This window comes from Saccostrea cucullata, unplaced genomic scaffold, assembly GCF_032062105.1.
Source record: "Saccostrea cucullata isolate Sc308-1 unplaced genomic scaffold, CSIRO_AGI_Scuc_v1 ctg7766, whole genome shotgun sequence".
Lineage (NCBI taxonomy): Eukaryota > Metazoa > Mollusca > Bivalvia > Ostreida > Ostreidae > Saccostrea > Saccostrea cuccullata.
This window is the reverse complement of record NW_026927344.1, coordinates 948-14975: the sequence shown is the minus strand read 5'-3', so window position 1 is coordinate 14975 and position 14028 is coordinate 948. Positions and strand designations below refer to the sequence as shown.

The 14028-nt window shown below is 34.1% G+C and overlaps 1 protein-coding gene across 1 annotated transcript; it reads left to right on the top strand.

Moving 5' to 3' along the window:
- The first annotated feature begins 924 nt into the window (after nt 1-924).
- On the top strand, nt 925-7518 carry LOC134274167 (hemicentin-2-like). Its single transcript, XM_062756423.1, has 7 exons — nt 925-1537; nt 1624-1932; nt 2283-2555; nt 2763-3074; nt 3451-3735; nt 5195-5485; nt 7391-7518. The coding sequence occupies exons 1-7, from the start codon at nt 925-927 to the stop codon at nt 7516-7518; spliced, it is 2211 nt and encodes a 736-aa protein (XP_062612407.1).
- Nucleotides 7519-14028: the final 6510 nt, after the last annotated feature.

The following is a 14028-nucleotide window of genomic DNA, read 5'->3' as shown; positions in this document are numbered from 1 at the left end:
TCTGATAAATTTTATGGCTTTTTACTCCATAACTACTTGTCGGTTAGTAATTCTTGCCTTAAAAATGGTCATAACCGTGAAATATAAATAATAAGAATGCAAACGAAGAGTAGCTTTTCATAGAACGTATGCATAAGGAAAATGATTTGTTCATAGTATACACTAAAATATATCACTAATAATAACATTGATGTTTCGGGGGTCCGTGTTTGCTCTGTCCCAATTTTGTATTGTTTTATTAATTTAATTTTGAATACTGGTCTTTATCTCCAGATCCTTCCAATAATGGCTGAAATTATCTTTTTAATTTTTTTAATCTCAACTGTACATTGAAATATGAAGAAAATGAATAGCAATCAGGCTAAAATAAAGAAACCTAACAAATCGAGGGGAGTTTCTATAACATAAGAAGAATTCTGTTACATAAACTCCTTTTCAGACTGAAATTTTACTTAAGATGAACAACAGTTACATGGATGCTGAATAATGAAAGTGATATATTTTTTTAAAACTGCCAGTAACTAGTAAAATTTCCAGTTACACATACAATACGCGGTATTTATTTCGATAACCACCCTTTTTTAGTTTAAAAATAATAGGCCATCAGCCAGGATAAAAATGTGTTTTTATGCTTAAGCACTGTTTGGTGCTACTTATGGAGTGTAGTTAGCCCTAGCATACAAAGGCAAATTTCAGAGGTGTTCCATATTCCCTGGCTAATTATCTCTTCAGTTTTAGTCATTTTAAATTATAATGAAATATGCCATTCCATGATTCTTTCACAAGTTTAAAACTCAAAGGACCATTGAGGTCCTTTGGCTTCTTGTTGGTATGTTAATAATTTCGTATGCTTTTTTTCTACCATCAGATAGAGCCTACTGACGATTTTTAAGAGAAGGACTCAGAAGTCGGTAGAAGATAATTATGGCCTCCAAACCTCTATCAAAAGGACAACAGAATTTTACTCAACTAGCTATAGCATGTGTCGAAGAGATAACACAGGTGTTTAAAGATACTTTTGAAACTCAAATCAAACCAAAAGATCTCTACAGTGCCATCATAAAATGTTCAAAACTGACAAATGGCAAGGACAAATTAAACCAATACCAGCATAAAATTTGTTGCATCTTTCCACCACAAGTTCCTGACTATAATAAGTTCGATGTTTCGCTGTTCTATAAACTGATGCGAAATTTGTGTCCAAGTTTAGAACCAACAACAGGCTGGGGAAATGCACCGAATACAAGTGATTTGCAAATAGGAGATGACATTGAAAGACTCAGAATATTCAGGAACGAGATGTTTGCACATTTAGAATCATCAGAAGTTCCAGATGGCATATTCTCACAATGCTGGAAAGAGTTGAAAGGATGCATTCACAGAGCGCAGAGTTTTATGGACTCGCATGGATATTGCGTTAACTATGACGAGGAACTCAAAAATATTGAAAAACTTGATTTGAGTTGCAAAGATATGGACAAATACAAACTTTTCTTGGAGGAAATAATGATAATGTGGAAATTTTCACAGAATATAGGTAATATAGAAGTTAGGAACAGAGAAATAGTCTTTCTATGTTTTTCTCATTCAGAACATTCCTTTAATTGTTGTTTTATTATTTAGATGTTCCAGTGATAACAATAACAGGAAATAGCAATATTCTTTGTGGAGATAGGACATGCTTTGAAGCCAAGACAGATAAGTGTCCCAGCAGTAATAACTGGCCAATTTCGTGGGAGAGAGTAAATGGAAGTGAAAAAAAGATCATCAACACAAGCACAAAAAGATATAAAGGCAGTACCAGTAGACGACTAGTTATACAGAGAGTTGTGAAAAAAGATGAGGGAGAATATCGAGCTGTAATATCACGAGAATTAAATGGAAGTCATTTTACGGTTACAAGTAACATGCTTTTCCTAAATGCTTTAGGAGGTACAAGCATATTACATTTTCTTTTACACTTTACTTTAACTGAAATAGCATAATCCAATTGTCTTACAGTTGGCTGTTATATTTGTCAAACGAAATCGATTCATAAAAAGACAAAATAGTATTTAATTTATTAACTTACAGTCCAGTCATAAAAAAATCTATGTCAACTTAGGTTGTATTTTGTTTTACATTGTGTCAAAAGACGTTAAAATTCTAACAATAATATGCTGTCATGCGATAATAAAGGGAAAAATATTATTGTTAAATGAAGTTCATCATTTATTGCATCTGTAACCATGTGTAAAATCTAAAATATATATATGAATAAAAAATAAGATCATATTTTACAGATCTTCCTAATCTAGAGATATTCCAGGCAACTTCAGGAATGGATGATGTCACTATTCTTTATCATTGTGATATTGAAAAGACATCTCCTGTAATTGAAAAAATTGAGTGGATCAAAGATGGAGAACCATTGTCGATGAAGGCAAATAAGTACAAAGGCGGTGGTGTCACAGACAGGTATCTGAAAATCCTTTCTCCATCAGCCATCGACAGCGGTGAATACAAATGTAGAGTTTTCAATGCAGTGGGAAAGCGAATGAAGCGAATAGTGCTGGGTATTATAAATTAAAACTTTCAGTTTTGTACATATACCATATGACATGTATATTATTTAAGAAAAAACAGACAAATCATAAGCTGCATCTGTTTTTAAGAATGTTTACTTTCATTAGTTCTCCGAGGTCTTCGTATTCGTTTTTAAGTTGGAGTGAAAAGAAGATTAACTTACATTATAATTGCATTTAACAATATATTCCTTCTAGCTACCCCATCTGTAGCGATTTGCAAAGAACTGACAGTTCCACTAGGTGGTCAAGTCACTATTACTCCTGAGATACAGTCATGTCCTTCACCAGAAAAAGCAATTTGGCAAAAAAGTAAAACTCAAACTCCTGAAGAATTTCTGACGATAGACATCGACGATGCTAGATATTCTGGAAGCAGTTTGGATCCAGAGAAACCTATTCTTGTCATTTCAAAGGCATCCAATGCTGACAATTTATATTACCGACTAGAAATCACCAATGGAATTGGGAAGTCTACAAGCAATGCAGTTTTGCTGAAATTAGTTGGTGGTGTGTAGAAATATATATATATATATATATATATATATATATATATATATATATATATATATATATATATATATTGAAAATTGTTTAAATAGTATCACTCTAAATGAACAATAAATTGTTTTAACAGTTTATCTTCACTTGATCTGTAAGACCATTTTACGTCATTAATTCCGAATAAAAAAAATTAACTTATGTATATGTGTATCCTTATTTCTTTTTTATTCTCTAACAACAGGAGATGATTTCCTCTGCCCAAAGTTTATGTTCATGATCCAATTAGACTAAAAAAAATAATCTTTACTGTTTAGAGAATCGTTTCATGCATGATATTACTTTTTCAATCTATAGTAAAAATGATCTTGGTTTTTCATTGCAGATGTTCCTTCCGTGTTTGCAAACCTTGAAACTAATATTGCAGATCGTAGCGTCACATTTCATTGCAAAATCTCTCTTTCGATTAATTACCCAGAGGTGACAGAGATCATTTGGATAAAAGATAGAGAGTACATTGACACTTCAACAAGTGGAGGGAAATTCGCTGGAGGTAGTATTGCTGATCCCTCACTAGTAGTTCACAGTGTGAATTCGAAAGACACTGGTGAATATCAATGCCGTGTGTCAAATGCAGTTGGATCAATGTTGAGTAAACCAATTCATCTGGGTAAGCAAAGCCATATTAAATTGTGTAATAATACATGTAATTGTATATGAAAGGTACAAAAATTAGATTAAAATGACAGGCATATAGATTCTTTCGGTTTGTATATATTACCAGGCAGGCATATTTAAGCCTGACCAAAGCATGCACATTGGTATGGGACATTTATGAAATTGAAGGCAACAGAAGATAATTTTGGAACCTTTGAAAGGTAGTTGAGATAAAGTAAAAAAGAATAAAAATTGAATTTGTTTAAAATTGGTGGAAACACGTACAATAGAAAAAACATCTATTTCCTTATCATTTATTAACATTTATCTGAGATTTCTACAATCCATGGACCTTTTCCTGTCACGTATGTCTGAGTAAATGTTCTGTCCTATAGAGCTACATGTCTGCTACAAACCTTTATGTTGATTTTGAAAAGGTCAGTAATTTGAAAATTCTGGAAAAAGGTTCAAATCAAAATTAATTGAAATACAGTTGTATTACATTGGTAACTCTACATGTAGCTCTCTGTGGAATAGAAAAGTAAAAGATCATTTATGGGAATAAATTTTGATTAAAATTTTACATAGAAATATATAGGAAAAATCTTTGAAAATCTTCTTCTCAAATACCACTGGGCCAGGAAAGATGAAACTCATGTGGAATCATCCTCAGGTAGTGTAGATTCTAATTTGTTTAAATCATGACCCCCAGGACTAGCGTGGCCTACCAAAGTTTTACATAGAAATATATAGGGAAAATCTTTAAAAATCTTCTTCTCAACAACCATTGAGACAGGAAAGATGAAACTCATGTGAAATTATCCTCAGGTAGTGTAGATTCAAGTTTGTTCAAATCATGACCCCCAGGGCTAGGGTGGGGCCAAAATGTCCGACCAAAGTTTTAGTTAGGAATATATAGGGAAGTCTTTTAAAATCTTCTTTTCAAGTACTTCAAAGCCATGATTAGTGATATTTATACAGAATCATCCTCAGGTAGTGTAGATTTTAGTTTGTTCAAAGTATGACCCCCTTGGGGGGGGGGGGGGGTCAAAATTCAAATCCCCTCCCCCTTTACCTCAGGTAAACTTTCAGGTTTGATTTGATAAGTGCTTTTTCCTAGCCGATGTGCTCAGGTGAGAGCTATGGCCTCTGGGCCTCTTGGGTTAGATTGATATCGATGTCTCTTTCTAGTTAATTATACAGTATGAAACAGACATGCCAGTCTTTGTGGTATTTTTTATCTCAAGTTCAACGAGATTTCCATGCAACGAATCAATCTAAGAATAAAAATGAATATCGATATAACTTAATGTTGAATTGAGGGCTACAGCAAGAGACATTTGATGAGAACGCTTTGAATAAATTCTTCCTCATATGAATACAAAACTAGCTCTGCTTATAAAGGGTTGCAGTTTGTACCCATGGGAATTTCGACAGAAGATGTAAGAATCGGTTATATATTTTTGTTATAGGAAAGCCTATGGTTCAGATCGGAAGACCAGAAAGGGATGAAAAAAATGACATATTAGTCTGTAAAGCTGCAATTACATCTATTCCGGAGGCCACAAAAGCCGAATGGAGAATTCAGCAGTCCAAAGAAGACGATTTTCAACCAATAGATGTTCATGATGCCAATTACAGAGGTTCTACTGTTTCCTTACCACATCCAGTGCTGATTGTTCGTGGATATAGCAATAAACAGGGTCAACGATTTCAAATTAGCGTGTCCAATTTCGTCGGAGAAACTAGAGAGGTCATTCTTGGTAAATCTGGTACTAAATTATACTTTGTATTTCTTAGTGCAAAAATCATTTTCAAATTGCTTCACCATGGTGACTGATCGTAAAGATCTTTTATTTGATAGGAGTTAACATCGGGATTGTGATATCCCAGTCCGATTTGAGACGCGTAATTATTATATAGAGATGAATCTCCCTTTCATAGGTGCTCGCATCAGCATTAGAATTCAAAGTCGTTTGGGTAATACCTAAAAAAAAAAGTTTAAGGCAGTGGCACAATATTGCTGGGAAGCACAATGCTATGGCCAAAACTTTGTAGCACATTTCCTACAGCAAGATAAAATTCTGAGTACAACATTTTCGAATGGAGCATTTACACAATATGCCTTTATTTTAACCATAATATATTTAATTTTTATACACGTATTGGAAAGATGAGAATAAAGACAGTGGTTAAATTCGTAGAACATGTCACTCTAACAAGTAGCTGGTAGAGAAAAACACATCTCTGAAAAGACAGAGGTGGGAATAGTTTCTTAGGGGAAGTAAGCATCACGACAATCCGTCACTATCATTTTGAGTTCTTATCTTGATCAAGTTACCAGATTTTGAGTTCATAGTCCACATTTGCATAAATATCAACAATTAATATGATACGGTATACATATCAAAATATAGGTGTAAACTTTATAAATTTGTTTCTCCAAATCGACATTAACAATTTCATTCAAAATTATCCTAAATCTTTCATGAATAATTGAATTGCAGATTGACTTCAAATAATGTTATAATGTTCCGTAACAGAAAAAAAACTAGTGAAAATAAAGATTTTGTCATTTTAAGCCGTTTCGAGGATATCACTGGCATTGAAACTGAAGCTTAATCAAATGCTGTCGTGAAATCTGAAATTAGAGAATAAACATAAGGCATTTCGAAAACTATGGGGAAGTATAATTTATAGCTCTTCATTTTGATTTTGAAAAATATAAAAAAAATATATACACATTATTTTATAATAATGTCTCCAGGGGGTACTCATTCATCCATGACAACTGATCCCACCTCTGATGTTTCGGAGGTCCATGTTTGCTCTGCTCATGATTTGTATTGTTTGAATGGACTTTGTTAACTACTGTTAGTTATCTTCATATATTTCATTTTTGTAAAACACAACTTTACTTTCATTGCTAATTTTCTTGAAAAATTTTCATTTTCTGTCTTCACGGAGCTCTCTTTAAGTGTTTTATTCACACTCTTAAATTTCCTCAAAATTTCAACAAAGTCAAATTATTATTGTTTTGTCGTTTCATTACCTTGAAAACAGCCGTAATTAGGCAAAAATATGTCCATTATTGAATTTACTCTCTAATAATCTCAACTTATTCAATAGTAGTTCATAGAATTATTTTTAAACTCCTAGGGGCTAGGTCCCTTTTCCTTTTCTAGATTTTTAAGTCAAAAGGGACATTTATGCCTTTTATTTCAGCCGATAGCTTAGTCAAAGGGTTAGTTCTCTTGTATTCCTTAATAAATTTTCATCTGTTGAACAATTTACTTTGTTCTTATTAAATGAAATTTTACAAACGTACAATATGGGTAATTTTAAACTGAACATGTCACTTCAATTGTATCAGCATACTAGACTATATTATTGAACCGTAATTCTTCAGGTAATTTTCTCGGTTGAAGAGGTTTTTTTAATTGTTATTATTTTAAACTATATTAAATGAGGTACTTTTATCAATGTTTCTATCAATATATATATATTACAGACAGGAAACGGAAAAATGAAGGTCATGATCGGGAGAAACATGGTAAGATTAATTGCTCCCAGGAAATCATCAAAAGAAAATATTTGTTTCACTCATTGTTACTGTTTGATGCTTGTAATTGACTGACTACTTATTGAATTGAAATTTTTATTCACAGATAAAAGAATGAAATTTTATCGAAAAGGGGGCTCAAAAATCCCTTTTGCTAGTCTAAAGGACGATCTTGACAGCTCATTTCCAAACAAGAAATTAAAAAGGTTAAAACAACTACTGATTGGTAAGTAAACTGTGATTTTTTGCGGTTGAATATTTCAATCTTTTTTTCCAACCAAATTGATAAAAATGTTGAAAAAAATGAAACAATTATTGTTTAAATATGTCTATTTTGAGCCTCCAGGGTTATTGATAAATATTGGGGGGGGGGTGTTTAAAGATCTGGTGACATGTTGGACGGGAAATGAAGATATTCTTTTTATGCCCCCGTAATCGAAGATTCGGGGTATATAGTTTTTGCCCTGTCCGTCCGTCAATCAATCAGTCAGTCTGTCTGTCTGTCTTTTAATCTGTTTTGATCTTTTAATATGTTTGTCCGCAAAGTCTTCAATCTTGCGCAGAACATTTGATTGGTTGAGGCTATGGTTTTCATATTTCCCATGTGTATTTTTTGTGACAAGGCCTTTCTTTGGGTACCACCAAATTCGACCTTTTTTCCTTAACCTCGGAGTCTGACCCAGTTTTGCAAAATTTTACCCAGCGGTAACCGTGGCCATAACGTTTGAACAGTTGGTGCTAGTGCTTTCATACTTATCATGTGTAATCCTTTATTTAGATACCAACAACTTTTACCCTTTGACCTTGATCTTAGAGTTTGACCTACTTTAAAAAAACTTTCGCCATAAATTTTGAGCAGGTTGTGCTAGGGTCGTCATATTTCATGTGTATTTCTTTTGAGAAGGCCCTACTTTGGTTACCCACATATCGATTTGCATTTGAAAAAAGTTTAACGTTAAGTTGTCACACGGAGACATCAGTGATTCACAAACACATATTGTTTTTCTCTTCCCCTTTATCAGTTGCATTTAGATTCATTATAACTTATTTGATTTTTAGCTCACCTGAGCTGAAAGCTCAAGTGAGCTTTTCCGATCACATTTTGTCCGTCGTCCGTCTGTCTGTATAGCTGTCTGTCCGTCTGTAAACTTTTCACATTTTTGACTTCTTCTCCAGAATGCATGGGCCAATTTCAACAAAACTTGCCACAAAGCATCCTTGGGTTAAGGGGATTCAAGTTTGTTCAAATGGAGGGCCACGCCGTAAGGGAAGATAAATGGGAATTAGTGAAAATTTGGTGAAATGTTTTAAAAATCTTTTTCTCAAGAACCACTGTGGCTGGAAAGATGATACTTATGGGAAATCATCCTTAGGTAGTGTAGATTCAACTTTGTTCAAATCATGACCCCTTGGTGTAGGGCGGGGCCACAAGATACAATCGAAGTTTTACATAGAAATATACAGGAAAAATCTTTAAAAATTTTCTTCTCAAGGACAGCAAAGCCATGATGGATTATACTTATTTGGAAGCATGCTTGGGTAGTGTAAATTCAAGTTTGTTCAAATCATCACCCCCGGGGGTAGGGTTGGGCCATAAGGGGGAATCAAAGTTTTACATAGAAATATGAAGGAAAAATCTTTAAAAATCTTCTTTTCAAGAACAGCAAAGCCATGATTGGTCATACTTATATGGAAGCATCCTTAGGTAGTGTAGATTCAAGTTTGTTCAAATCATGACCCCTGGGGGTAGGGCGGGGCCACAAGGGACGATCAAAGATTTACATAGAATAAAATAATTGAACAACTTTGGATGTAAAATTTTGTTGCGTTTTACGAGTTCAAATTTACCACGCAATAATACAACCGTAGTAACGGAAATGATGTGAAGCGAGGGGAGGTAATAGCTGATACATTGATCTAGCAGCCATGATGTGTGTAAACGTGAGGTAAGATCGAGTTAGTGTTTGAAATTAAAGATACAGTTATTAAATTTTGAATTTTCCATCGGTTCAGAGGACTGGAAATAAGGGGATTGCATGGATAAGATGATTAAGCTGGTCGTCAAGGGGGTGTGTCCCTATACCAAACCGGATTACACAAAATATTTTGCGTTCCTTTTTGGAAATCAACCAATGAGAGGCGAGAATAAAAACAAAATTAAATTATATAAGAATATATAGAAAAAAGCTTTAGAAATCTTCTCAAGAACAGCAAAGCCATAATTGATCATATTGATATGGAAGTATCCTTAGATAGTGTAGATTCAAGTTTGTTCAATTTATGACCCCGGGGGATATTGAAAGTTTTACATTTTAATACACAGGATTTTTTTTCTCACGGACACAACAGAGCCATGATTAATCCTATTATCATTGAAGCATTCTCAGGTAGTGTAGAGTATTTTTGTTCCAATCGTCACGGTCGGGGAAGGGGGCACATACTTCAAGGGTAAAAAGAAAAAAGCCATGTTTAAAGAAATATGCAGGCATCTTTGTTAGCGTAGATTCAAGTATTCAAACTTATTCAAAGCACATCCCCCTCCACTAGCCACAGTGCTCAGGTGAGCTATGTGGCCAATGAGCCTCTTGTTGTCTTTTGATACGTTACCAATGATAGTCACATGCCAGAAATGACGGACTGATTAAAGTTTGTGAAAGTTGGTAAAAATTTAAATAAATATATATTTTTAATTTTTCATAAAAAAAATTGTCTGCTTTATAATTTTTTTATGTTCAGATCAAGAAGAGATAGAAGAAGACTCTGTATTTGCCTGTAATTCGTTGTGGGACATTTTAAATATCCTGATACAGAGAGACTTGTGCAGCAGAAATGATGTTATATTTGTACAGTATTTGCTACGAACGATAGGATGCCTCGACCTCTATGAAACGTGTTACAAGTACGCTAAAGATTGTGAAGCGCTTTGTTTCTTTGAAAGTCAACCAGGTACTATTTTAGTACGTACAATGTATTCTTTCAACAAGTAACTGACACATGGTCACATGAATATGATAAACTGGTATAGTTATATTTACAGAAAATGGCTGTAAGAATGTCAAGTTTCACATAGATGGCAACATCGAAGAATACTCAAAGGAGGATATTCTTTTTATACAAACAACAGTTGCAAAAATGTTGAAATGCCCTACCGATTACATTGTCATTAGTGGACTAGAACATGATACAAGCTTTCTACTAATTCTGTCAATTAAAGATGAATATACGAAGTTATTACTGGAACATGCTCAACAAATTTTAGAAGATCTGTGTTTTTTGAAAGTGGATTATATTGAATATGATGAAATTCTTATCCATAAGGAAAACATTAGTCAGGGTAAGAAATTACTTACATTTCACTTTCTTACGGTAATTCTTCAAAATCACATTTTGGTGTTGTATACTTTTTATACTTGAACTTTCATTTTCCTGTCTACCAAAGTCAGTTCGTTCTACCCTTACTATATTATATTTTTAAAACTCCCTAAGAATCCCTACAAACAAATCTACATTGCTTTGTCAAATAAATGCTCTATTAAGCCTTTATCGTTACTTCTGACAAAAAAATTAACTGCTGTTAGGGAGAACAAATTTACTTTTATCCTGCTTTAGGATTTTATAGTAGTGGTAAAAGAAGGATATGGAGATAACGAACAGTATTCAATCTCAAAGTCCATAAAACAAGCAAACACGGACATCCGAAACATCAGAGGTGGGATCAGGTGCCATGGAGGAGTAAGCATCCCCTGCTGACCGGTCAAACCCGCCGTGTGCTCCTTGTCATGATCAGGAAATAACAGAAAAAATCCGTGGTCAATTCAGTGTATGAATAATGGACTAACAATTATTATGAAAAATGTCAGTCAGCATTTGACTCAATGATAAATTATATTTGCTGACAAGGTCATTGTATCGACCATAGAACTTACAAAATGATGACTTTTAACGAGACGGCTGATATTCTTGTTTCATCAACTTGCTTGTCAATAATTTACTTCGTTTTAGAATTTATCCATCCGAACAGCAAGCTCTTGCGTATCGAATCAACTGAGATATAAACACTCTGTATGCAGATGACGAAGGTATATTTAAGGATTAACTGTCTTATTAGCTCTTCTGAGCCAAAGGCTCAAAGAGCTAATGCTATGGCCATTTGTGCGGTGTGCGTTAACTTTTTAGAATATGGGCCATAACTCAAGAACCCCTTGGCCAATCAGTGTCAAATTTGTCGCAGGGTATCCTTGGCCCAAGGGCTACCATTTATACTAAAATAAGGGTTGGGACCCTAAAACAAGGGGAGATAATCAGGAAAACAAAACCAAAAGTACTGGTTGCTAAAAAATCTTCTTCTCCAGAACCACTGGGCAGATTTTCACCAAACTTACATACAAGGATTAGGATATGTTGAAGATTAAAAATTGTTCAAGGCATGACCCTGGGGCAAAGAGCGTGGTCTCAAGGTCACTTCAAATTTGACCTAAATTTACAATTAATAAAAACGTGTATATTTTGCTTACTATAAGGACTAGGATCATCAAATCTTGTAAGTTGATGCATCTTACGACTTCACATCATGTTAACTCAAAAGTAGGTCACGGTGACCTACTTTTTAAATTTTGCGGGGATTTGTTTTCAAATTGATTTGAAGGCATATTTTGGACACTTTAAGGCCTATGATCATCAAACTTTGTCAGTTGATGCATCTTGGGTCCTCAAACACTGTCAACTTAAAAGTAGGTCACTGTGACCTACTTTTTGAACTTTATGACTTATCCTTTTAAAAACATTAAATCCCATTATTTCAGACACTGTGAGGTTTAGAATCATCAAAACTTGTACTTTGATGCATCTTGGGACTTTAAAATATATTTATGAAAAAGTAGGTCACTGTGACCTACTTTTTGAATTTTGCTGACTTTTGTTTTCAAATTGTTTAAATCGCATATTTTGATTACCTTCAGACCTACAATCATCAAACTTGATCAGTAGATGCATCTTGGGTCTTTGAAAAATGTCGACCAAAATATAGGTCACGGTGACCTACTTTCGACATTTTATGGCTATATTTAAGTATCTTAGGTATTTATTGGCTTAGAATCTTTAAACTTTGTGAGTCGATGCATATTTGGTTTTCGGAGAGTGACGACCAAAAAGTAGGTCACGGTGACCTACTTTTGACATTTTATGGCTTTATTTAAGTATCTCCAGTACTAATTGGCTTAGCATGATCAAACTTTGTGAGTTGATGCATCTTGGGTTTTCAGAGAGTTACAACCAAAAAGTAGGTCATTGTGACCTACTTTTGACCTTTTGTGACTAAAATTAAGTATCTCTGGTACTTATTGACCTAAAATGATCAAACTTTGTCAGTTGATGCATCTTGGGTCTTCAGAGATTGTCGACCAAAAATTAGGTCACAGTGACCTACTTTTGACATTTTATGGCTATATTTAAGTATCTCAGGCACTAATTGGCTAAGAATCATCAAACTTTGTCAGTTGAGGCATCTTGGGTTTTCGGAGAATGTCGATCAAAAAGTAGGTCACGGTGACCTACTTTTGAATATCTCAGGTATGTATTAGCTTAGAATCATCAAACTTGGTCAGTTTAGGCACCTTGGGTTTTCAGAGAATGTCGACCCAAAAGTAGGTCACTGTGACCTACTTTTGACATTTTATGGCTATATTTAATTATATCTGGTACTTATTGGCTCGAAATTATCAAACTTTGTCAGTTGAGGCATCTTAAGGTTTCATTGAATGTCCAACAAGAAGTAGGTCACGGTGACCTAATTTTGAATATCTCGAGTACTTATTGGCTTAGAATCTTCAAATTTTGTCAGTTTAGGCATTTTTGGTTTTTGAATAACGTCGACCAAAAAGTAGGTCACCGTGACCTACTTTTGACATTTGTTGGCTATATTTGATTATCTCTGGTACTAATTGGCTTAGAATCGTCAAACTTTGTAAGATGATGCATCTTGGGTTTTCAGAGAATGTTGACCAAAAGTAAGTCATGGTGACCTACTTTTGAATATCTCAGGTACTCATCAGTCTTTGTCAATTTATGTATCTTGAGTCCTCAGAAAATTTCAATCAAAAGGTAGGTCACTGTGACCTACTTTATGGTATTTTATCATTATATTATATCTTCAGTCTTAACTGGCTAAATATTATCAAACTTTGTAAGTTGATGCATTTTGGGTCTTATGATACTAATAGAGTTGGAGGCTTCTAATAAAAGTGATAGATTGTACAATTTATCAGAAGAGCGATTCAAGGCCCTTGGGCCTCTTGTTTTCGATTTCATGATGTGATCAATCGATTGGGTTACGTGATTATTTGCACAATCGCCCAAGGCGTTTATGCATAAATTAATCACGCAAGCCAATCGATTGATCATCGTCATGAAATTGAAAAATCTGACAGTTATCCCTTATATTTACATGCTTTGATTCCGCCAATACACGTGCTCCAAGCCCTGCTTCTGTCTAGCTGTTTGTTCCGCCCTGCACGTGTTTTGTTTTTTTTGAACCGGGCCAAAACATTGATGGGGAAATAAAGTACATTTACAAAATTCAATTTTATCTAGCACAAACACATTGGAAATGTAAATATTGCTGCATAAGTCAGATTTCTATTCAGATAAACTTCTTAGAAATACGAGGGTTGTTCAATAAATAATGTCCTGAACTTTATGAAATACAATACAGATATCATATGACATTAAACTTGACTTTCTCCCATT